Source organism: Chionomys nivalis, chromosome 8, assembly GCF_950005125.1.
Source record: "Chionomys nivalis chromosome 8, mChiNiv1.1, whole genome shotgun sequence".
Taxonomy (NCBI): Eukaryota; Metazoa; Chordata; class Mammalia; order Rodentia; family Cricetidae; genus Chionomys; species Chionomys nivalis.
The window spans coordinates 91,373,522-91,396,722 of record NC_080093.1 but is presented as its reverse complement, the minus strand read 5'-3'; the positions used below and the strand labels follow the sequence as shown (position 1 = coordinate 91,396,722).

General features: G+C 42.9%; 1 protein-coding gene across 1 annotated transcript in view; it reads left to right on the top strand.

Annotated features, from left to right (window-relative positions):
* Dnhd1 (dynein heavy chain domain 1) overlaps positions 1-23,201 on the top strand; it is a 67,247-nt gene that overhangs the window by 4,792 nt on the left and 39,254 nt on the right. Inside the window, exons 4-9 of the mRNA XM_057777955.1 lie at positions 64-267; positions 352-462; positions 3,333-3,489; positions 9,987-10,038; positions 14,318-14,580; positions 14,670-14,913. Of these exons, the coding sequence (XP_057633938.1) occupies positions 64-267; positions 352-462; positions 3,333-3,489; positions 9,987-10,038; positions 14,318-14,580; positions 14,670-14,913 (1,031 nt within the window). The remainder of the gene's footprint in view (positions 1-63; positions 268-351; positions 463-3,332; positions 3,490-9,986; positions 10,039-14,317; positions 14,581-14,669; positions 14,914-23,201) is intronic.

The following is a 23,201-nucleotide window of genomic DNA, read 5'->3' as shown; positions in this document are numbered from 1 at the left end:
TCAGGATATGTGCACAAGTTCTTCGGTTCTCACTAATCAGAGATGGTTTTCATTTTAAAACAGGCCTTACAACCTGGTAGTGGTGCCACCGGACCAGGTGGATCCCGAACACTACATCTTCTCTCCCTTTGGGATCCTGCATGTGCATCCTGTGGAGGGCAGTGAGACCATGACACTGGGTACCTGGCATCGCAACGCCACCATCTGGCACGAGCTCCAGTGCATTCCATTCTTTAGGAATTGCCTCTTACAAAAGGCTTTGACCTGGTAGGTAATGACAGAGTTGGGTTTGGGTAGAGACGTGGATGAGGGAAATATGGGAGCGTATTGACACTCACCTCTAACCTGCAGCTGGAAGAAGAATGTGAGGCTGCACGGACTGCACCGAATCCAGACTTTCCTGAAGAGTCATCTGCTCTTGGCTGTTCCTCACTTTGGAGCTGGGCTGCTCCATATTAGCAGGTGAAGTATTACAAACACACCTGCCATGAAGTTTTCAGTTTTGCATACTGGGTATGCTAGGCACACCTGGAGTCCTCTCAGAGGCTGGGGACTGGGTATGCTGGGGACACCTGAAGTCCTTCTCTCAGAGGCTGGGGACTGGGTATGCTGGGCACACCTGTAGTCCTCCTCTCAGAGGCTGGGGACTGGGTATGCTGGGCACACCTGTAGTCCTCCTCTCAGAGGCTGGGGACTGGGTATGCTGGGCACACCTGGAGTCCTCCTCTCAGAGGCTGGGGACTGGGTATGCTGGGCACACCTGTAGTCCTCCTCTCAGAGGCTGGGGACTGGGTATGCTGGGCACACCTGGAGTCCTCTCAGAGGCCGAGGCAGAAGACCAAGAGTTTGAGGTTGACCTATGTTACATAACAGACCCTATTGGTTTTTTTTGTTGTTGTTGTTGATTTGGGTTTGGGTTTGGTTTTTGGTGTGTTTATGTGTATGTTGAAATGCTAGGGACTGAATCTAGTGCCTCCAACATACTAGGCAAGTGCTCTGCCACTGAACTGTATCTCTAACCTTCAACATTTTGTTTCAATAACTTCAAAAAATTATTTGGAAAAAGGAAATACCACGTCCATTTATAAAATTTTAAGATACAAAAAGCACAAAGAAAAAACTCTATAATTTTACCATTCATAAATAAGCACTAAGACTATTACATTTTAGTTTTCTAGTCCTTTCTCCTATTATATACAAAATATTTGTTACATATTGTTATATAACCAGTATTCTGAATATATAGTTCCATGTAATTGTATGTTCTTCTATACCAACTTATTTTAAGTATAACACAACTAAGTACTAAGCCTGTGGGTCAAACTTAGACATTTGAACCCAGAAATTCTTTAATCCCCTCCATTTTTCTCTCAAACACACCCACACTTTTTTGACAGTTGGTTATTCCTATTTTTATCCCTTGCTCGCCTTTCCTTCATGGTGCGTCAGGTGTCTTCTGTGCTAGGAGTTGCAGGCTCAAAGGCTCAGGGAGCCTCACTGTACACACTGTAGAAGGCCGTGCTAAGTGAGACATTGGGGTCACAGCACGGCAGCCTGGAGATTGCTTCCGAAAGGACAGCCACTTCTCAGTTCCAGCTAACTGACGTTCTGGAGAACAGGCCCACTGTGATCAGCTCACCTTGTGTTTTAGCATTTCCTAGAGATCTATGTATCATGGTAAAATTTAAATTTAAAAAATTAAATATTGAGCTGGGCGTTGGTGGCGCACGCCTTTAATCCCAGCACTTGGGAAGCAGAGACAGGCGGATCTCTGTGAGTTCGAGACCAGCCTGGTCTACAAGAGCTAGCTCCAGGACAGGCTCCAAAACCACAGAGAAACCCTGTCTTGAAAAACCAAAAAAAAAAAAAAAAAAAAAAAAAAAATTAAATATTGAAAAAATACTGTGTTTTAATTATTTGTGTGTGCTCATGTTCATGTGTTCTCTCTCTGGTGTGTGTGTGTGTGTGTGTGTGTGTGTGTGTGTGTGTGTGTGTAGATCAGAGAATAACTGAGGGAGTTAGTTCTTTCCTTCCTTCCACCGTGTGGGACTTGGAGCCTGAAGTTAGATCATCAGGCTTGGTAACAGCAAATGCCATCTTGCTGGCTTTACAAAAATTTAAAATTTTAGCTGTTGGGTTCAAGTTTGAATTAAAAGACTGTGACTGTAAGGATTAATTCTTAACAATGCACAGTGGAAACTTTGATACAATGGATACCAGTTTACAACCTCTACTTTAGGCTGGTACCATCCTCTAGATTTGCCTAGTCATCATAATGGTTTTATTTATTTATTTATTTATTTATAGACAGTGTTTCTCTGTGTAGCTTTGGAGCCTGTCCTGGAACTAGCTCTTGTAGACCAGGCTGGCCTCAAACTCACAGAGATCTGCCTGCCTCTGCCTCCTGAGTGCTGGGATTAAAGGCATGCCCCACCACTGCCCGGCCTATTTTTTTTTTTTTAATTTTTTAGCTGTTTTGTTTTTCTGGTTGCTTTATGAGACAGGGTCTCATATACCCCAGGCTTGCCTCTAACTTGCTACATAGGCTAATGTTAGCTTTGAACTTCTGATCTTGCTTCAACCTCCCAATCGTTAGGATTACAGTTATGTGTCCCCATACCTGGTGATGGTATAAATTATAAGGATTTGGAGTTTTGAGGACTGTTAGGTCTGAATCTAGATCCTGAAAACTAGCAAGGAGTCTGTTCTTTGAGCCTCAAATCAGTGGTCTGCAAACTCCTATAGATTTGAACTACACAGTGCAAATAGCAAGAATTACATGAGATTATGGACAGAAAGTACTATATGTCTGGTGCCCTTTAGCAGGTACAGGATAGATACCATAAATTCATCATTAAGTAATCATCCTTACTACTTATTGGGGTTGTTCATATTTTTCAAGGAATCTCCAGAGCTATGGATGGAGTTCTGGGGAAGCAGGGAGGGCAGAGAACAGGAGGAGCTTCCTTGGTGGCAGTCAACTCTAGAGAAACTGAGGTTTAATCACCTTTGATCCGAACATGTGCCTGTCAACCTTGACTTTTTAGGACCTTATTTTCCTTATTCCCAGGATGAAGTCTCTTGTCTTTTCATATCTTGGGATTTATCTGAGCCCCTCTTGAAATAAAGGTCACTAGGTATGAGCATCTGTTCATTCCATGAGGCTTTTCTAAATCATTTTCCACCTGGCAACTGTCATTGGTCACTGGGAATATTACAGTCTATGTAAACATTTGCTCAGTCTGGGTTGAACTGGGTTGGGAAGAGTTCAAAGGTGTTGAAAGAGGTATGGCTGGGATACCAGCTCTAACTAATTTATTTATTGATTCTAGGCTTCTTCAGGAGCTTCGTTCTGTGTCCTGGCTACCCAAGGAGCCAGATAAGAGCTATGAGCTTCTGGACCTGCAGAAGACAATAGCCAAAGAGAATCACAGGGCTCTGAGAGTGTTCTGTCGCTTTCTGAATCTATGCACATCCATCCTTCAGCTGGTAAGAGGCTTTACTTTCTTGTGAGCCTTTTCTCCAACCAGAGCTGTTCAGAGTTCCAGCCTTCTTTTGATTACCCTGGGACCCCTGTGTGACTTGGATCCTGCTGTTGGATTAGACACAGTTTTCTGCTCAGCAACTATAGTTTCTATTCCAGGACAGATGGATCAACAAAAATTGAGCAAAGATTGGGATCCTAATGTTCTCTAAGGGTTTTTCCTGGCCTAGGAGCAGGGGGAAGAGGAAGGTCTGTTTTGTCAGGTGTTTGTGCTAACAGGAAGCAGTTGGGCATTCAGGAAATTAAGAACTAGAATTCTTACCTTTCATGCATCTGGGATTATCTTTGAACCTGTGGCAGGCCTCTGTGGCTAGTAGAAGAATACAGTGATGGAATCTATCCTAATTATGACTGCTTTGTATCTGAGGTCCACATCCCCATTGAGTACTCTAGGTGTCTTGTCAGGTTCTTGCCTCTTGCCTGTCACCTGTTTTTTTTTTTTTTTTTTTTTTTTTTTTTTGGTTTTTCGAGACAGCGTTTCTCTGTAGCTTTGGTGCCTGTCCTGGAACTAGCTCTTGTAGACCAGACTGGCCTCGAACTCCCAGAGATCCGCCTGCCTCTGCCTCCCGAGTGCTGGGATTAAAGGCGTGCGCCACCACCGCCCGGCTGTCACCTGTTTTTATGCTTTTGTTTGGTGTTTAAACCAGGTGGCATTGTGGCAGTGATGGGAGGTGGAACCTTTGGAAGGTGATAGAGCCTTGAAGGCTCTGCCGCTGCCCCTCCCCCTCTTCACCCTTTTCCTCTCACTGGAGGATGTGGAAAGAAGCCTCTTCTCGACCTCCACAACTGTGAGAAAATAAATTTCTGTTCTTTATAAATTATTTAGTTCCAAGTAACTTGTTATAGCAACACAATTGGACGAAGACAATCCATTGTGATTGTCATCTGAAAAGGGACCCAAGGCTGTTTCCAGATAGTGTCAGAGTTAAGTATGGGATATACACTTGGACTTTGCTGAAGAAGTGTTTGCTGCATATGAGAAAACCGCTACATGTCTGTAGCAGATTCAGAAGTGCTGTGTTCGCTGGTGTGTGTGAGAGTAATGTTCTGCTCCCACAGAGTTTGTTAGACATTGTAAATGTAAATCCTATATCAATTGTATGACAAGCTTGAAGCTTACCTTTTCACTGTTTTAATTATGTCTTTTGGTAAACAAAAATTTTAATTTTTAAATTTTTTACATGTATGCGAGTTTTTCTTGCATGTGTGTCTGTGCATAATATGTGTACCAGATGTGCACAGAGGCCAGAAGTGGACATAGGATTCCTTGGAGCTGGAGTTACAGTTGGTTGTGAACCATCATTTAGGTGCTGAGAATTGAATCCTGGTTCTCCAGCCCTTGATTTTACTCTTCTTAAAGTTTTTTTTTTTGTTGTTGTGTTTTTGGGTTTTTCGAGACAGGGTTTCTCTGTGGTTTTGGAGCCTGTCCTGGAACTAGCTCTTGTAGACCAGGCTGGTCTCGAACTCACAGAGATTCACCTGCCTCTGCCTCCCAAGTGCTGGGATTAAAGGCGTGCCACCACCGCCCGGCTCTTTCTTAAAGTTTTCTTAATCAAGTGTAGCAGGCTTCCTCTTTTGGGTCACCGTCCAGCGCCCAAATCATGACATGGGGAGCATTATTATGAATGCTCAGCCTTAGTTTAGGCTCATTTCTTGCTAGCCCTTATAACTCAATCTGTTTCTCTTCATCTCATCTACATTTTGCCTCAGGGCTTTCTCCCCCCCCCCCTTACTTTCCTGCTGTCTCCATGACTGGCTAGTGGCGCCTAGCTTCTGGCTCCAGGTGTGTTCCTCTTTCTCCCTTGTTCTCTTTGTTCCTTCTCTTTTTTTCTCTCAAGCCTAGATTTCTCTCATGTATTCTCTCTGCCTGCCAGTCCCACTTATTACTCTCCTGCCTAGCTATTAGCTTTTATTAGACTAACCAGATGCCTTAGGCAGACAAGGTGAAACAAATGTAACACATCTTTACATCTTTAACAAAGGCAGCAGAAACAAACATCTAAATATTACTTTGTCTAAAGTAATATTCCACAACAATCAAGTCTTTTGAGTCCTTGTTTAAAATATCTGCACTTATTCCGAGTCACACAATAATATCTTATGTTTTTCTACAGTAGTTTTATTACTTCATCTTTAGAGTTAGGTTTATAGTCTGTTTCAATTTTTTTTATATGTGAGGTGAGGTAAGAGCCAAAATTAATTTTCCTTTGAATTAATCTCTTTTTGGCCGGACAGTGGTGGTGCATGCTTTTATTCCCAGCTCTTGGGAGGCAGAGGCAGGTGGATCTCTGTGAGTTCAAGGCCATTCTGGTCTACAAAGCAAGTTCCAGGATAGCCGGGGCTACACAGAATGCCCCTGTCTCAAAAAAAAGAAATCTCTCAAAAACCTCTTTTTTCCATTTAATATTATTGATTGATGTGGGATGTCCTTCTGTATATGTGTTGTTTTTATTGATTGGTAAATAAAGCTGTTTTGGTGGCTTAGCAGAGTAAAGCCAGGTTGGAAATCTGAACAGAGACAGAGTAGCTGAGGAAATGTCATGTAGCCACTGGAGAAGAAAGATGCCAGAACATTACCAGTAAGCCACAGCCTCATGGCGATACATAGGTTCATACAAATGGGTTAATTTAAGATATAAGAGCTAGCTTGGAATATGATTGAGCTATTGGCCAAACAATATTGTAATTAATATAGTTTCTGTGTGATTTTTCGTATCTGAGACACAAAAGTGAATATTCATTTACAATTGATCTTTCCTTCTTTCTTTCTCTCTTCCTCTGTCTATTTTTTTCTGGTGTATTTGTGTAGGGTATACATTTGTTTGTATGTTTATATGGATGTATGTATAGGCCAAAGGTAGATGCCAGCTGTGGTCCTCAATCGCATTCTATACCTTCTCTGTTTTTGAGACATGGTCCCTCACTGAACCTGACACTTACCAGCTGTGCAGATTTGCTTATCAGTGAGCTTCAGGGATCTACCTGTCGCCAGCCCACACACTAGAGTTCCATTCCAACTTCGTCTTCTTTTTCGAGACAGGGTTTCTTTGTGTAGCCCTGGCTGTACTGGAATTCACTCTGTAGACCATGCTGGCCTAGTGCTGGGATTAAAGGCATACGCCACCACTTCCCAGTTTACATTCCAACTTCTTAACTTGGGTGCCGAGCTCTAAACTCAACTCTTCATGCCTTTGAGACAGATACTGTTTTCTTAAATGATACCCTTTTAAATCTGTAAGAGTTTGTCTCTAAAAATCTGTACCATTCGTAAGCCTACCCATATTTTTTCAGGATCACACTGACTTCATTATTACAGCTTTCTGATGAGGCTTTATATCTGGTATTGCAAATCATACACCTTTTTTCATCTTAAAGATTGCCCTGGCTATATTGCACTTGCTTTTTTTTTTTTTTTTTAAGCATATGGTCTCTCTTTGTAACCTTGGCTGTTCAGGAATTAAATATGTAGATCAGACTGGCCCTAAGAACCCGAAGATCTGTCTGCCTCTGCCTCCCAAGTGCTGGGATTAAAGGGGTGTACCACTAAGCTGTCGTCAGTTCCTTAACCATGAATGTGGATCTCTTCGTGCTTTGTGTTCGTGACTTTCTCTTAGATGTCTTGAACACATTTTATTAGATTTTTCACTAGGTCATTGTTTTCTAACTAATGCTTCAGTGCCATTCACTATGGGTAAAAGATATCATTGCAAAAGAAAAAAAGAGTCTTTTAGACTATGGGGCAGGATTTTTGTTGTTTTGAGATAGGCAAGAGTTTCTTTTCCTGGTTCTGAGGATTGAACCCCGAGACTTACATATGTTAAGGTCACTGCTCTAAAGAAATTAAACATTGTTTAAGAAACAAAAAGACAAGCATTAGACACATAGAACAGTTTTCTCTGCTGCTGCGTGGAACAGAATGAAATATCTCCTGGCCAGTGATCACCTTCAAGAGGTAGGGGTGGGATATGTGAACTCAGTAATTCTCACAGCCGCTCACTGAGCTGTTCAATCCAAACTTTTAATTTGTGCTGAATAAATGCATTCCATGTATAAATGCATTAAAATACAGCATCATGAAGACAATATAGTTTTGAAACGTTAAAGAAAAGATGTTAATTGTGGATGTTTTGTGACTCTCCCTTACTCATTTGCTAAAGCTTTTTTTTGTTGTTTTGTTTTTGTTTTTTGAGACAGGGTTTCTCTGTGGCTTTGGAGCCTGTCCTGAAACTAGCTCTGTAGACCAGGCTGGTCTCGAACTCACAGAGATCCGCCTGCCTCTGCCTCCCGAGTGCTGGGATTAAAGGCGTGCGCCACCATCGCCCAGCTTGCTAAAGATTTTTTTAAAAATTAAGAATGGATGTTGAGAGCCGGGCGGTGGTGGCGCACGCCTTTAATCCCAGCACTCGGGAGGCAGAGGCAGGCGGATCTCTGTGAGTTTGAGACCAGCCTGGTCTACAAGAGCTAGTTCCAGGACAGGCTCCAAAACCACAGAGAAACCCTGTCTCGAAAAACCAAAAAAAAAAAAAAAAAAGAATGGATGTTGAGTTATATTTAGCAGACATAAAAGAAGTATAAATTCCAAGTTATTGTGCCTAGTGATGGTATTTTCAAACTGTATACTGATTATTTTTCAATCATAATTATTATTGTCATTTATATAAATTTATGCTGATTAGCAACCAAGGAGACCCTTCAATGGAAGGCATTATATTCTTTCTCTAAATATTTAGGATGAAACTACTCTACAGAGTATCAGATTTCAGCATATCATATTTTTACATTATGATTTATAACAGTAGCAAAATTACAGTTATGAAGTAGCAATAAAAATAATTTATGGTTGGAGGAACTGTATTAAAGGGTCGCAGCATTAGGAAGGTTGAGAAAAACTGTACTAGACTGACAGCTATAAAGAGGGTATTGCCGTAGCATGGAAAATGACACTTTGCCATTATTGAGGACATGCGTTCTTAGGGCTCAACTGAGTTGCAGAACACGGAAACTTGAGCTCATAGAGAACAGAAATACAATGCGCAGACATCAATCTGCTCTAATCACAAGCTCAGTGGAGCATAGCAAGGAACAGGGGAGCATCAGGGACCATCGGGTTCATCTGGCCAAGCATAGCTTTCCTATGTCTCTCTTAGATTCCTCAACTGGACAGATGCAGAAACTTGACAACTTTCAGCCTCTGTCAGTTTAAAATCTTTCTAGATCCAAGAAGAACCCATAGAAACTCCCCACACCAACTTCTCAATTGCAAGTCTATGTCAGTGCCCATAAATATCTTGTAATAGAATGTATGTTTCTGAGCAGGCTCCATCATCCCAGGCCTAATGGTTAGAGTCCAAATCCTGTGATCATTACTAGCTTTAATCATGCAATCATTATCTGCGCATTGCCTTGTGACACTCCCTTTTTCTAATCGAGGTTCATCCTGGGTCTTTTGTTTGTTTGTTTTGAGGCATGGTCTCATTATAACTCAGGCTGACCTTTAGCTCCTGATGTTCTTGCCTACATATTTCGAATGTTGGGATTACAGGTATGTACCACCAAGGTCAGCTGCCTTATCCCGTGGCCTTTCCACAGGTAGGCCTGGCCTATCACTTTAACACATAAGTCCTCTGAATGTAAGTCCTTGGTTTGCGTCTTCTCAAGTCATTTAAAAAGGTATGGAGCAGTCTCTACTAAAAAGGAACCTTCCACATGCAAATCTAGGCTCTAGGTTCAGAAAACCAAGACCTCGTTGCTTGCGGGGACCAGTGGGTAGCTGCTTTCTTTCCTGTCCTTCTCTGCGATGAGTTTCACCTTTCTCCCTGGAAGGTTCACGAAGACACATATCAAATGCAACAGGGCCTGCAGGAAAGAGTGCAAAACTGGAACCGGATCAGGAAAGGCCAAGGCTCTGTACACCTTCAGAGGGTGTTGTGCAGGCATTTGGAGAAGAAGCTGAAGCAGGCAGAAACATGGTTGCTGAAGCTGGGAAAGTTTGCCCGCATGATTGACTACATGATTTGTCAGAATCTTGTTTCCATCTTAGAAGATGAAATAACTTCCTTTATAGCCAACACCATGCAAGTGAGGTGGTGGGTAGGGTGGGACCAGACTACATGGGGGCAGGGGAGGTGCCCTTTCATCTGGCCTGTAACCTCTCGTGATCCTTTTTTTACAGGTCCCAAGAGAAAACCCCTTTCTCTTATCACAGCTGGTCTTTGATGACAATGGCCGGTTGTCTCCTATGCCTTGTGTTGAAACTATCATCCAGAGTCTTACTAAGGGCCTGCAATCTATCAAAACCTCTGCCTTAAAGGTTTTTTGGATTGGGCAGGGGGCGGGCCCTTGGAACTCCTAGTCCTATCCTCTATTGAATCCAAACTTCTCAGCCTGCTTAGACTCTCATTGTTTCTCTTTTTCTGTTCCTTTTCTGTCTCCTAACATGAAGGTAGTGCAGTCTACAGACCTGAGAACCTCCATGGATCCCCTGAATTCTGAAGGTATTTAAAGTGGCAGACACAGGAGATAGGAAGTCTGCATGGAGGGCAGGGACACACGTAGAGTGCAAATGGCATAGAAGTGGACAAGAGGCTCAGCGTCAGGCAGGGGCAGCTCTAACCTGGGTCCTGTGCATGTCTATTGGGAGGTAGGAGAGTCCAGAGGGAGTTGTGCTCACCAATTCATGTGCTTATGTACATGTGCTTGCTTATTCATGCACTTATGTAATTGTGTGTGGTGGTGAGTGTGTATGTGGATACATTGTCTGCTCCCCGGTTCACTCCAAATTCTGGATTTTCTCTAATACCATAATTGCATTTTATTTTCTGTTGAATTTGATTGTTAAACTAATGTGTGCTTGTTTGACAAGTTCTGCTTGCTCAGCATCTTCATGTGGCCCTGTTATTTCTGATAGGCCAATTCATTAAGATGTTGAGATATTAATCTTCAACTTAAAGAAAAGTAAAGTTTTTAAATGATTTATTACTTATTATTTTATATGCATTAGTGTTTTGCCTGTATGTATGAAAGTATCAAATCTCAGGGAGCTGGAGTTACAGACAGTTGTATGCTGCCATATGGGTGCCAGAAATTGAACTTGGGTTCTCTGGAAGGGCTGCCAGTGCTCTTAACCACTGAGCCATCTCTCTAGCCCTAATCCTCAACTTTGTTAACCATCAGAAAGGAAATACATATTGACATTCCCTTTTCAGGGTACTAATGTTGTCATAAAAAAGCATTAAAAACATTAGATGTCTTTTAATTTTCCTATCCAACTGATATGTCTTCATGAAGATGAATGAAAAATGAAATTAATTTTAGGAGATCATTCATAAAGAGAAAAGGGTTCTGGAAAAGGAGTCTGTATTTTATATTGATAAATACATATCAATCACACTCGATGGGCACATATTTTCAAAAAGTAAGCTTAGATTAAGTGACAAAAAGTATTGGTGTTTTACATACCCATAAATGCTGGTATCTTGAGGCTAAAAGTGGCTAGCTACTCACTGGTACTTTGGAACTTGTGTGCATTTTCCTTAGTTGTTTAAATATTCCACATAGGTGAGTTTCTAATTGCTTTGTCATTTTGCCAGAATCCCTTCTGGCAACACTGTTACTGTTTCTACGTGGAACAGCCTATAAGGTATTGTAGGCAAGAGCCAAAGCAGGCAAAGACTAGAAGATTACTGCAGTAATGTGCCCAAGAGTTGCTGTCTGGACCACAAGTTTCCAGGCTCTTAGCATCTTATTGAAAGAACTGAAAGAGCACACACAAATAGCAAAGCAGCAAGTTTTACTTAAAGAGACAGTACAGGACACACTGACAGAGAGCAGTGGGCCATGCGGGCTAGGGTGCCAAGTGTTGTGAGGTCTGAGAAGATGAGGAGGGCTGCTAAGTGGTAGAGTGTGGTTGATTCTTTGTTTTAATCAGCAAGCTTGAATTATGTAAGCCTAACTTTGCTATGTGTATCTTTTCCCATGATGCCTCTGACTCTAAGCATAAGAATGCCCAATTATGCATAGGCATAAATGGCAAATAGGGGATTTACCCTAAAAGTTCACTCAGAACACTGTGCTTGAATACGAATCTGGTTCATGCTGGATTGCCCCTTCCCCCTTGCCTCTGGTTTCTAGATAAATTCTGTAAAATATTTGAATGGAAACTAACCACAAAAGGAAAGATACTAAGAGGTTGCTGAGGGGAATAACTTATTTCAGTGTTTGAAATGGATTCTACACTTCAACTACAACTCAGTGCAGGATGGAGAGTCCAGGTTGTTGGCAATGGAGAGTGTGTGTAGTTTAAGCCAAGCAGAGTCCAGACTTCTAAGCTCTCTTTATGGTTGCCTGCCTTTGTAACGGCAGTGAAAGACAATGGTGACTTGGTTAAGGTGAGGTAAAGTGATGATAGGTGTGGGGAGATTAGCTGGACTTTGGATATAATCTAAAGGTGGACCTCGTGTATGTTAGTGTGGTGGTTGACTGAGAGTGGCTCCTTCAGGCTCATAGGCTTGAATACTTGCTCCTCTGTCAGTAGAACTATTTGGTAAGGGATGGGAGATGCCGTCTTGTTGGAGGAGGTGTGTCACGGGGGCAGGCTTTGAGGCTTCAAAAATCTCCCATACTTCCTGTGTGTCCTCTGCTTCCTGCTTGTAGTTTTGTTTTGTTTTGTTTTGTTTTTTTATTCTTTTTTACTTAAAATTTCCAACTGCTCCCCGTTTCCCATTTCCCTCCCCCTCCTCCCACATATTGCCCCCTCCCCCCGCTCCCCTCCCCCTATCCCCACTCCACTTCTCCTCCCCCTAGTCCACTCCCCCTCCCTCTCGATACTGAAGAGCAGTCCAAATTCCCTGCTCTGCAGGAAGACCAAGGTCCTCCCACTTCTATCTAGGTCCAGGAAGGTGAGCATCCAAACAGGCTACGCTCCCACAAAGCCAGTTCATGTATTAGGATCGAAACCTAGTGCCATTGTCCTTGGCTTCTCATCAGCCTTCATTGTCCGCCATGTTCAGAGAGTCCAGTTTCAACCCATGCTTATTCAGTCCCAGTCCAGCTGGCCTTGGAGAGCTCCCAATAGATCAGTTCCACTGTCACAGTGGGTGGGTGCATGCCTCGTGGTCCTGATTTCCTTGCTTATGTTCTCCCTCCTTCTGCTCCTCATTTGGACCTTAAGAGCTCAGACGGTTGATCCAAATTGGGTCTCTGTCTCTCTCTCGATCCATCGCCAGATGAAAGTTCCTGTGCCATTCTCCTTGGCCTCTCGTCAGCTCTCATTGTCCACCACATTCAGAGAGTCCGGTTTTATCCCATGTTTTTTTCAGTAGCAGTCCAGCTGGCCTTGGTGAGCTCCCAATAGATCGGCCCCCCTGTCTCAGTGGTTGGGTGCACCCCTCATGGTAAACCCAAGGAAAAACATATAGATATCCTCCCAGCTATGGGAAATAGACAAGATTGATGGGCAAAAAATGGGAATCTTGGGGGGTGGGGTGGGATGGGGATGAGGGGAGATGGGGAGAGAAAAGTGTGAAGGAGAGGATGAGGGGAACTGGGGGAATCGGGGTGATTGGGGGTAAAGGAAGGCTGGATGGGAGAGCAGGGAAACTCATACCTTAGTTAAGGGTGCCACCTAAGGGTTGGCAAGAGACTTGAACCTGGAATGGCTACCAGAAGCCCAGGGCAATGTCCCCAGTTAGTTCATTGGGGCACCTGAGGATAGGGAACCTGAAATGAACCTATCCTATAATCATACTGATGAATATCTTGCATATCGCCATAGAACCTTCATCTAGCGATGGATGGAGATAGAGACAGAGACCCACACTGGAGCACCGGACCGAGCTCCCAAGGTTATAATGAGGAGCAGAAGGAGAGAGAACATGAACAAGGAAGTCAGGACCATGAGGGGTGCACCCAACCATTGTTTTTTTTTTTTAAGATTTATTTATTGTGTATACAACATTCTGCCTCCATGTATGCCCGCACGCCAGAGGAGGGTGCCAGATCTCAGTACAGATGGTTGTGAGCCACCATGTGGTTGCTGAGAATTGAACTCAGGACCTCTGGAAGAGCAGCCAGTGCTCTTAACCTCTGAGCCATCTCTCCAGCCCCCTGCTTGTAGTTCTGAGATGTAAACTCTCTCAGCTATTTCTGCTGGCATCTCTTTTAACCAAAAATACTGGCACTGGCAATTAACCAGTTCCTAAAATGTTATAGGGAAAAGACAGGTCTAAGGATAATTCCTTGGGTGGATATTGGGAACTGGCACATTCAATCATGCATCTGTTCTGTAGAGGCTAAGATGCTCCGCAGTGTACTTTCCTGTCCCCTTGCAGCTAGACAGCACAGGTGATGCAGAGCCCACCAATTAAATCCATCTGAGCGTTCAATTCAGAATTAAGTTGGAGAAAAGGCAGGTTATATATCCACTCTGCAGATGTTGGTGACGTGGTAATGACACCCCAACTTGCCAGTCAGCCAGACTCTATTCAGCCTACAGCATTTTCACTTTTCAGATCTAATTACTCTGAAACCCACTTGATAAGTTGTAATAATTTCCTTTCCTGCTTACACTAAACAAATTCTATTCTCAGCATGTGCATTCTTGCTGATCCACTCCTTACATGGATTTGCTGTACTGTGTTGGTTAATGTTGATAATGTATGTATAGACTCACTCAATAGCAGGAAATAGCAGCATGGTGTGCATTTAGGAGAGAAAGAAGGTTGGTGTGGTGTTCTGGAGAGTGCTTATAAACTATTATATTGTGTGCTTCACTAGATGATAAAGACCTGGAATCAAATGCAGAATTCCTGATGCCCAAGTTTCATGGAAAGCCCAGCGATGCTGTTCACCTCTTCTGTGGCCCAAATGTAGGATTTGTGTGGCCCTGGAAGTCTCATGCAATCACTGATGTCCTGGAGGTCCGTGGGCACCGACTTCGGGGTCAGTATCTACACACCAATTATAATCATGTACAGGAGGACTTGGACAATAATACTAGAATCCAACAGGCACTGGCTGTACAACAGGCACTGCTGGAGGTGAGAACAGAGGCTTGAGAAATGGGCTGTTGGCTGCCAGCTTTTATCATAGCCACTGCCTCTGCCTTACACACCTTATCTACCCTTAGGACATGCTGCAGGAGGTTCGGGAATTCTGCAGTGAACAGCAGTGGGTGGAAGGCATCTATAAGTTCCTGAAAGCTTGGGATCCTCAGAAGTTAGAGGACCTGAGAGGCTCCCCCATTAAGCACTATGTAGTACTAGTCAGCCAGCTGAAAGATTGGCAGGAACGTGTCTCCAATATGCCTGTCCAATTGCTGACAAAAGGCAAGTTGCTGCTCCTGAGTGGCCATGATGTTCAAGCAGAGTTGGGTAAGTGCTTGTTATCTTCCCTGCATCTTCCTTCCTTACCTACATGTACACAGTCATCTTGGGACTAGCATATCCTCCAGGGACCTTTGGAGCCTTCCAAAGCTCTAGCTCACAACCCTTTCTCTTTGCTATCAAAGATATGGTCCAAGAGGTCAGCTTCTGTCTGGCTTCATTCATTCCCTGTATTCATTAGGAATCATTTGATTGATGAAAACTTTTCTATCCCTGTTTTTATTTATTTTTTTATTTTTATTTTTTTTTATTCTTTTTTAATTAAAATTTCCACCTGCTCCCCGTTTCCCATTTCCCTCCCCTCCTCCCAAATATTGCCACCTCCCCCCACTACCCTCCCCCTATCCCCACTCCTCTTCTCCTCCCCCCACACCATTCCCCCTCCCTCTCGATACTGAAGAGCAGTCCAAATTCTCTGCCCTGCGGGAAGACGAAGGTCTTCTATCTATGTCCAGGAAGGTGAGCGTCTAAACAGGCTAAGCACCCACAAAGCCAGTTCATGTATTAGGATCGAAACCTAGTGCCATTGTCCTTGGCTTCTCATCAGCCTTCATTGTCCACCATGCTCAGAGAGTCCAGTTTCAACCCATGCTTATTCAGTCCCAGACCAGCTGGCCTTGGTGGGCTCACAATAAATCAGTTCCACTGTCATAGTGGGTGGGTGCATCCCTCGTGGTCCTGGTTTCCTTGCTCATGTTCTCCCTCCTTCTGCTCCTCATTTGGACCTTAAGAGCTCAGACCGTTGCTCCAAACTGAGACTCTGTCTCTACCTCGATCCATCGCCAGATGAAGGTTCTAAGGTGATATGCAAGATATTCATCAGTATAGGATAGGGTCATTTCAGGTTCCCTCTCCTTAGTTGCCCAAGGTACCAGCTGGGGACATCTCCCTGGACACCTGCTAACCCCTCTAGAGTCAAGTTTCTTGCCAACCCTAAGATGGCTCTCTTAGTTAGGATATATACTTCGCTGCTCCCGTATCCTCCCTTCCTATATCCCAACCATCCTAATCCCCCGAGCTCCTCCCATCCTCCCCTTCTCATGTTTCTCATTCCATTTCCCCTTTGCCCCTTGCCACCTCACCCGCAAGTTCCCAGTTTTTGCCCTGCAATCTTGTCTACTTCCCCTCTCCAGGCGGATGACTATATGATTTTCTTTGGGTTCACTTTCTTATTTAGCTTCTCTAGGATCACAAATTATATGTTCAATGTCCTTTATTTATGGCTAGAAACCAATTATGAGTGAGTACATCCCATGTTCCTCTTTTTGGGTCTGGGATACCTCACTCAGGATAGTGTTTTCTATTTCCATCCATTTGCACGCAAAATTCGAGAAGTCATTGTTTTTTACCGCTGAGTAGTACTCTAATTAATGTATATATTCCACACTTTCTTCATCCATTCCTCCATTGAAGGGCATCTAGGTTGTTTCCAGGTTTTGGCTATTACAAACAATGCTGCTATGAACATAGTTGAACAGATACTTTTGTCATTTGATGGGGCATCTCTTGGGTATATTCCCAATAGTGGTATTACTGGATCTTGGGGTAGGTTGATCCCAAATTTCCTGAGAAATCACCACACTGATTTCCAAAGTGGTTGCACAAGTTTGCATTCCCACCAGCAATGAATGAGTGTGCCCCTTTCTCTACAACCTCTCCAGCAAAGGCTATCATTGCTGTTTTTGATTTTAGCCATTCTGACAGGTGTAAGATGGTATCTCAAAGTTGTTTTAATTTGCATTTCCCTTATCGCTAAGGAGGTTGAGCATGACCTTAAGTGTCTTTTGGCCATTTGAATTTCTTCTGTTGAGAATTCTCTGTTCAGATCAGTGCCCCATTTTTTTATTGGGTTCATTAGCATTTTAAAGTCTAGTTTCTTGAGTTCTTTATATATTTTGGAGATCAGACCCTTGTCTGTTGCAGGGTTGGTGAAGATCTTCTCCCAGTCAGTGGGTTGCCTTTTTGTCTTAGTGACAGTGTCCTTTGCTTTACAGAAGCTACTCAGTTTCAGGAGGTCCCATTTATTCAATGTTGTCCTTAATGTCTGTGCTGCTGGGGATAAACGTATCAAAATTCTTCACAGATCTTGAGAGGACAATAATCAACTTTATATGGAGAAACAAAAAACCCAGGATAGCCAAAACAATCTTATATAATAAAGGATCGTCTGGAGGCATTACCATCCCTGACCTCAAACTTTATTACAGAGCCTCAGTATTGAAAACAGCTTGGTATTGGCATAAAAACAGAGAAGTCGATCAATGGAACCGAGTAGAAAACCCTGATTTTAACCCACAAACATATGAACACCTAATTTTTGATAAAGGAGCTAAATGTATTCAATGGAAAAAAGAGAGCATCTTCAACAAATGGTGCTGGCAGAACTGGTTGTCAACGTGTAGAAGAATGAAAATAGATCCATATCTATCACCATGCACAAAACTCAAGTCCAAATGGATTAAAGACCTCAATATTAGTCTGAACACACTGAACCTGATAGAAGAAAAAGTGGGAAGTACTCTACAACATATGGGTACAGGAGATCTATCCCTGTTTTTAAAAGACCCTTAGCCTGTACTTGGTTTTCTTCCTACAGATTTTTGGGGATCTAGAGTGCACCTTTCTTGAATGTAGTGGTGCTAACATTTCTACCACTATTTGCATGTATGAATAGTTACTCTTTGTTCTTGCCTTACTTTGTAGTCCTAACTCTGTGGGCAGTGGCTAAAGAACACACTTCTCCTAGTTAGACGACTCTTCTCATCCAAAGCAACCACTCTGGTCCAGTTCAGTCTATTTTGAATGTTTGAAATGCAAAATCAAATTTATGTCCTGGCAATGCTGAAGTGTGCAGGGCAGTCCGTATATGGTGGTTCTATTGAACTTGTCCATATCGGGTTTCATGGTCTAAGTTGATGAGAACAACTGACCAGGTCTCTTCCTCAAGAGGGCACCAGGTCTCATTACAGACGGTTGTGAGCCACCATGTGGTTGCTGGGAATTGAATATTGGTTAGTTCAGAATTCTTAGCACCATTGATTTATTTTTATTTTTTATTTACTTATTTGCTTTTGGTTTTTTGAGACAGGGTTTCTTTGTATAACAGTCCTGGCTATCTTGAAACTAGCTCTTGTAGACCAGGTTAGCCTTGAATTGACAGAGATCTGTCTGCCTCTGCTTTCCGAGTGCTGGGATTAAAGGTGTGTGCCACCACTGCCTGGCATACCATTGATTTTTTAAAAACTAATTTATTTTTTAAATTTCATTTTATATTCCAACCAAAGTTCTACCTCCCACTCCTCCTCCCGCTGCTCCTGGTCTTCCCCAGTCACACACCCCCATCTACTCCTCCCAATGGGTGAGGGCTCCTCTGGGGAGCTGACACAGTTTGGCACCTTAAGTTAGGACAGGACCAAGCCCTTCCCCTCTCTCTTAAATCTGAGCATGGTATCCCCTCATAGGAATGGACTCTAACAAGCTAGGAATGGAATAAATCAGGATAAATCTTGATCCTACTGCCAGGGGCCCTTCAGATAGCCCAAGCTTCACAACTGTCTCCCACAGACGGAGGGCCTGGTTTGGTCCCATGGAGGCTCCACAACTGTCCGTCCAGACTTCATGAGTTTCCGTGAGCTTGGTTCAGCTGTCTCTGTAGATTTCTCCATCATGATCTTGATCTCCCTTGCTCATATATTCCCTCCTCCCTCTCTTTGACTGGGTTCCCAGAGCTCGGCCTAGTGTTTGGTTGTGGATCTCTGCATCTGGTTCCATCAATTAGTGGAAGAAGGCTCTAGCTTCTCTGGAGCTGTGGATTGTAGTCTGGTTAGCCTTTGTTTTATAGCTAATATTCACTTATGAGTGAGTACATAACGTGTATGTCTTTCTGAGTCCGGGTTACCTCACTCAAGATGTTTTTTTTCCCTAGTTCCATCCATTTTCCTGCAAATTTCATAATATCATTGTTTTTTACAGCTGAATAATACTCCATTGTGTAAATGTGCCACATTTTCTTTATCCATTTATCAGTTGAGGGGTATCTAGGGTTTTTTTTTTTTCAGGTCCTAGCTATTATGAATAATGCTGTTATGAATATTGGGTTTTTGTTTTTTTTTTTTTGATTTTTTCAAGACAGGATTTCTCTGTAGTTTTGGAGCCTATCCTGGAACTTGCTCTATAGACCAGGCTGGCCTCGAACTCAGAGATCTGCCTTTCTCTGCCTATAAGAGTGCTGGGACTAAAGGTGTGTGCCACCACTGCCCAGCTCTATGAATATTGTTGAGCAAGTGTCCTTGTGGTATGATTGAACATCCTTTGGGTATATGCCAAAGAGTGATATTGCTGGGTCTTGAGGTAGATTGAGTCCAGATTTCCTGAGAAACTGCCATACTGATTTCCAAAGTGGCTGTACAAGTTTGTATTACCATCAGCAGCAGTAGAGGAGTGTTCCCTTGACTCCACATCCTCTCCAGCATAAGCTGTCCTCAGTGTTTTTGATCTTAGCCATACTGACAGGTGTAATACACTGGTATCTCAGAGTCATTTTGATTTGCATTTCCAGCACCATTGATTTTTTTTATTCTCAAGTATAAAGATTTTTTTTTTTTTTTAAGGATTTTCGAGGCAGGGTTTCTCCGTAGCTTTTTGGTTCCTGTCCTTGAACTAGCTCTTGTAGACCAGGCTGGCCTCGAACTCACAGAGATCCGCCTGCCTCTGCCACCCGAGTGCTGGGATTAAAGGCGTGTGCCACCACCGCCCGGCTCTCAAGTATTCTTTACTCCATTTTACTTCCACAGTGGCTCTGGGGAAGCCCACTGGGTTATATACTGTCTGCAGAGTATTACACCTTGTTGCCTGGTTCTAGTCCTCTTAACATTGATGATTCTGTGCTGCTGGGTCCCAGGCTGATGAAGCTGGTGTGTGTTCTGTGCCCATTCTTTCCTTTTCTACTTAAATGTATTCTTAATGTGTGTGTGTGTGTGTGTGTGTGTGTGTGTGTGTCTGTGCAGGTGGCAGGCAGAAGAAGACACTGGATACACTAGAACTGGAATCATGCCCAACATGGATGCTGGGAACCAAACTTCCATCTTCTGTATGAACATGCCCCCTTAACCTTGGAGCCATCTCTCCAGCCCTCAACTTTTCTGAGTCAGCATCACCATGCCATGGCTCTTACTGCTGTGCTGTGGCAGATCTTTGGGGGTTTAATGAGTTGTTGTTGTTGCTGTTGTTGCTGTTGTTGCTGTTGTTGTTGTTGTTGTTGTTGTTGTTGTTGTTCTTCTTCTTCTTCTTCTTCTTCTTCTTCTTCTTCTTCTTCTTCTTCTTCTTCTTCTTCTTCTTCTTCTTCTTCTTCTTTTCCTCCTCTTTCTCCTCCTCCTCCTCCTCCTCCTCCTCCTCTTCCTTCTCTTCTTCATTTTGGTTTTTTGAGACAAGGTTTCTCTGTACCTTTGGAGCCTGTCCTGTAACTAGCTCTTGTAGACCAGGCTGGCCTCAAACTCACAGAGATCCGCCTGCCTCTGCCTCCTGAGTGCTGGGATTAAAGGCGTGCGCCACAGCCACCCAACGAGTTCCTCTTCTTATCTCTTAGGCTTACTACTTGTTTTAGGCTGACTACTCCTGTTATTTACCTTGGGGTCCCTTACTTCCAAGACAGAAACTGCATCTGGACCCAGTGGGATCAAGTTCGGCTGTCTTTGGTATCTCCTGCCATTTGGGACCAGGGACACTTAAAAATGTTGGATTCAGTTTCTTTCTGCCACAACACAGCACACTACAATTCTCACTATGCAGTGACTATTCATGTTCAGCATGGAACCATTTAAGAAGGCCTCTTCCCACAGCTCCATATGAAAAGTGGAACATAAGAGAATACTATTCTATTTTCTCTTCAGTCCATTTTATTTTCTTCCTCTTGTCACTTTTTATTTTCCAAAACAGGGCTTTTCTGTATAGCCCTGGCTGTCCTGGAACTTGCTCTCTAGACCAGGTTGGCCTCAAACTCACAGAGATCCGCCTACCTCTACCTCCCCAGTGCTGGGATTAAAGGCATGCGCCACCACCGCCCGGCCCTCTTGTCATTTCTTGTGAAGGGAAATTATTGGTTTACCACCTCTTTTTTGTCATCTCACCTTCCCTCTCTGTTCCTTCCTGTGGGAAGGACGGCTCATGCTATCATGTACTAGCTGAGTGCCTGCCTGTACTAGAGCTGGCCTTAGAAAGGGTTATGACGGGATGGATTAGGAAGCCAGTAGTTTGTTTTCTTAGGAGAAATGCAAGTTGTTTTGATTCTCAAACAGTTCCAGCCATAGTATTTATTGCTAAGGTTAAATATTGGACTTATCGCACACACACACACACAAACACACACACGCCTCCTTTCTTTATGAAGGTAAGAGCCTTGACTCTGGGACCTAGAGACAGATTGCTTTGCTTGAAAGCATCCCGCCTGCCTAACCCTCTGCTCGCCTAGCCCTCTGGCTTTTGCTCCTCACTCGGTTTTTGCCTCTGATGCTTCCAACTAACTCTTGGGCAGGGGTTTGTTCTGGCAAGGTAGGAACAAGATACTGTGATTAGTTCACTTTCTTTCTGACTTTGTTTTGGGCAGGCCTTTCACTGGCTGTGCCCCAGGAGTCTGTTCTCTTTCTAGTTTGTAAAATTCATGATCCCTAGTCCAGGATCCACGGGCTCTTCAGTTCAGAGCTCGTGTCCTAGCTCGCTCTGTTTCTCCCTTGCGTTATGATGTGAGACACACAGCTCCAGTTTATTTGTAGCCTAGATTACTAAAATGTGTCACTCAAGGTTATAGGAAGGAAAACAAGTTTTGTTTTTTGCTTTATTTTTGAATTACTTCTAGAAATGACCAACATAGGTACTGATGTTTTTCATTTTCTCTTATTCTCTCTGTCTGTTTCGGTCTTCTTGCTGATCATATTCTATCGCCTTATTTGCTAACTCTGCTCTTTTTTTCCCCCAAACTCCCTTGAACAGAGAAGGGTATTAAATATACCACACCCAACCCATTACCAAGTCTTCTCCTTTCTTCTCCCTTTTACTATCTCTCAAAACAGTTTCTTAGTCCATCTCCACCCAGCTCATGGACCTAAGGAGCCGGAAAATTTCATTTATCACTGTTTCTTCCCACCATGTGGTGTCACTGTTGCTCTTCTGCCCAGCCCTCCTAGTCCCAAAGCAGCCCAGTCCAGTGCCCTAGCAACAACAGAAAGGCTCTGTTCAGCATCAGTGCCCTATAAAAGTTCCTTCTTAGTAAGTTTTATCAGCTTCATCTCTTGGTGCCTAATTCTCTGAATACACTCTTCGAGTCTCTGAAAGTGCCATACGCAGTGGATCTCAACTGTTTGCCTCCAAACTCACTGTTCTACCTACCAGTTGCATAGATGCTAATAGCGGGTAGGTATGTTTACTTTTACATAACATTATGTACTATATAAAATAAAGTATAATTATACTATTCTACTTGATATGTGTATATATCACAGACTACCTGTATACTTGCCTAACTTTATATTACATTTGTAACCTGAAGTATAATGGAGTAAAACAAAGTTCTCTAAGTATGACTCATTATTCTACCATTGTGTAACGTGGACCTATACAGTTAACCTCTCTGAGCCTATGCTTATTTATAACATAAGTATATAATAGTATGTACTCCAAGGGAATCTATAAGGATAAAATAAGTTAATACATGTGAAATACTTGAAATAATGTCTGGCATATAAGTACTCAGTACTGGATTTTCTGGTATTCCATACTTTTATATGATATTTTGATATCTCATGGCTATTTTAGCATATCTAAACTTAAGAAGTGTCCTAACAGCGTTATAGCATGTCCGAGTTAATTTTTTCCTTTTTTGGTAGTATATAAAATAATGATAGCTTTTATAACCATCTTAAGAGTCAGTGAATTGTATCATTTAGATATTATTCTTGCATTCTTTTATAAAATTACACTTGGGACTAGAGAGCTATCTCAGTGGTTATGAGTGTGTTATTGTTGTTCCAGAGAATCTGAATTGGCTCCCAGCATCCCTCTCGGGTATAGCTCCAAGAAATCAAATATATCTGGCTTCCCTGACACCTGCACTCCCATACACATACTACTCCCCCCACACATAATCACACAATTAAAAATAATAAAAAATAAAAATTACATTTATATACTGTGTGTATGTATTCCCATATCATGGTGCATGTATGTATAAACATGAATGTGTGGGTGTGTAAGTCAGAGAACATTCTAAAGAGTCAGTTCTCTCT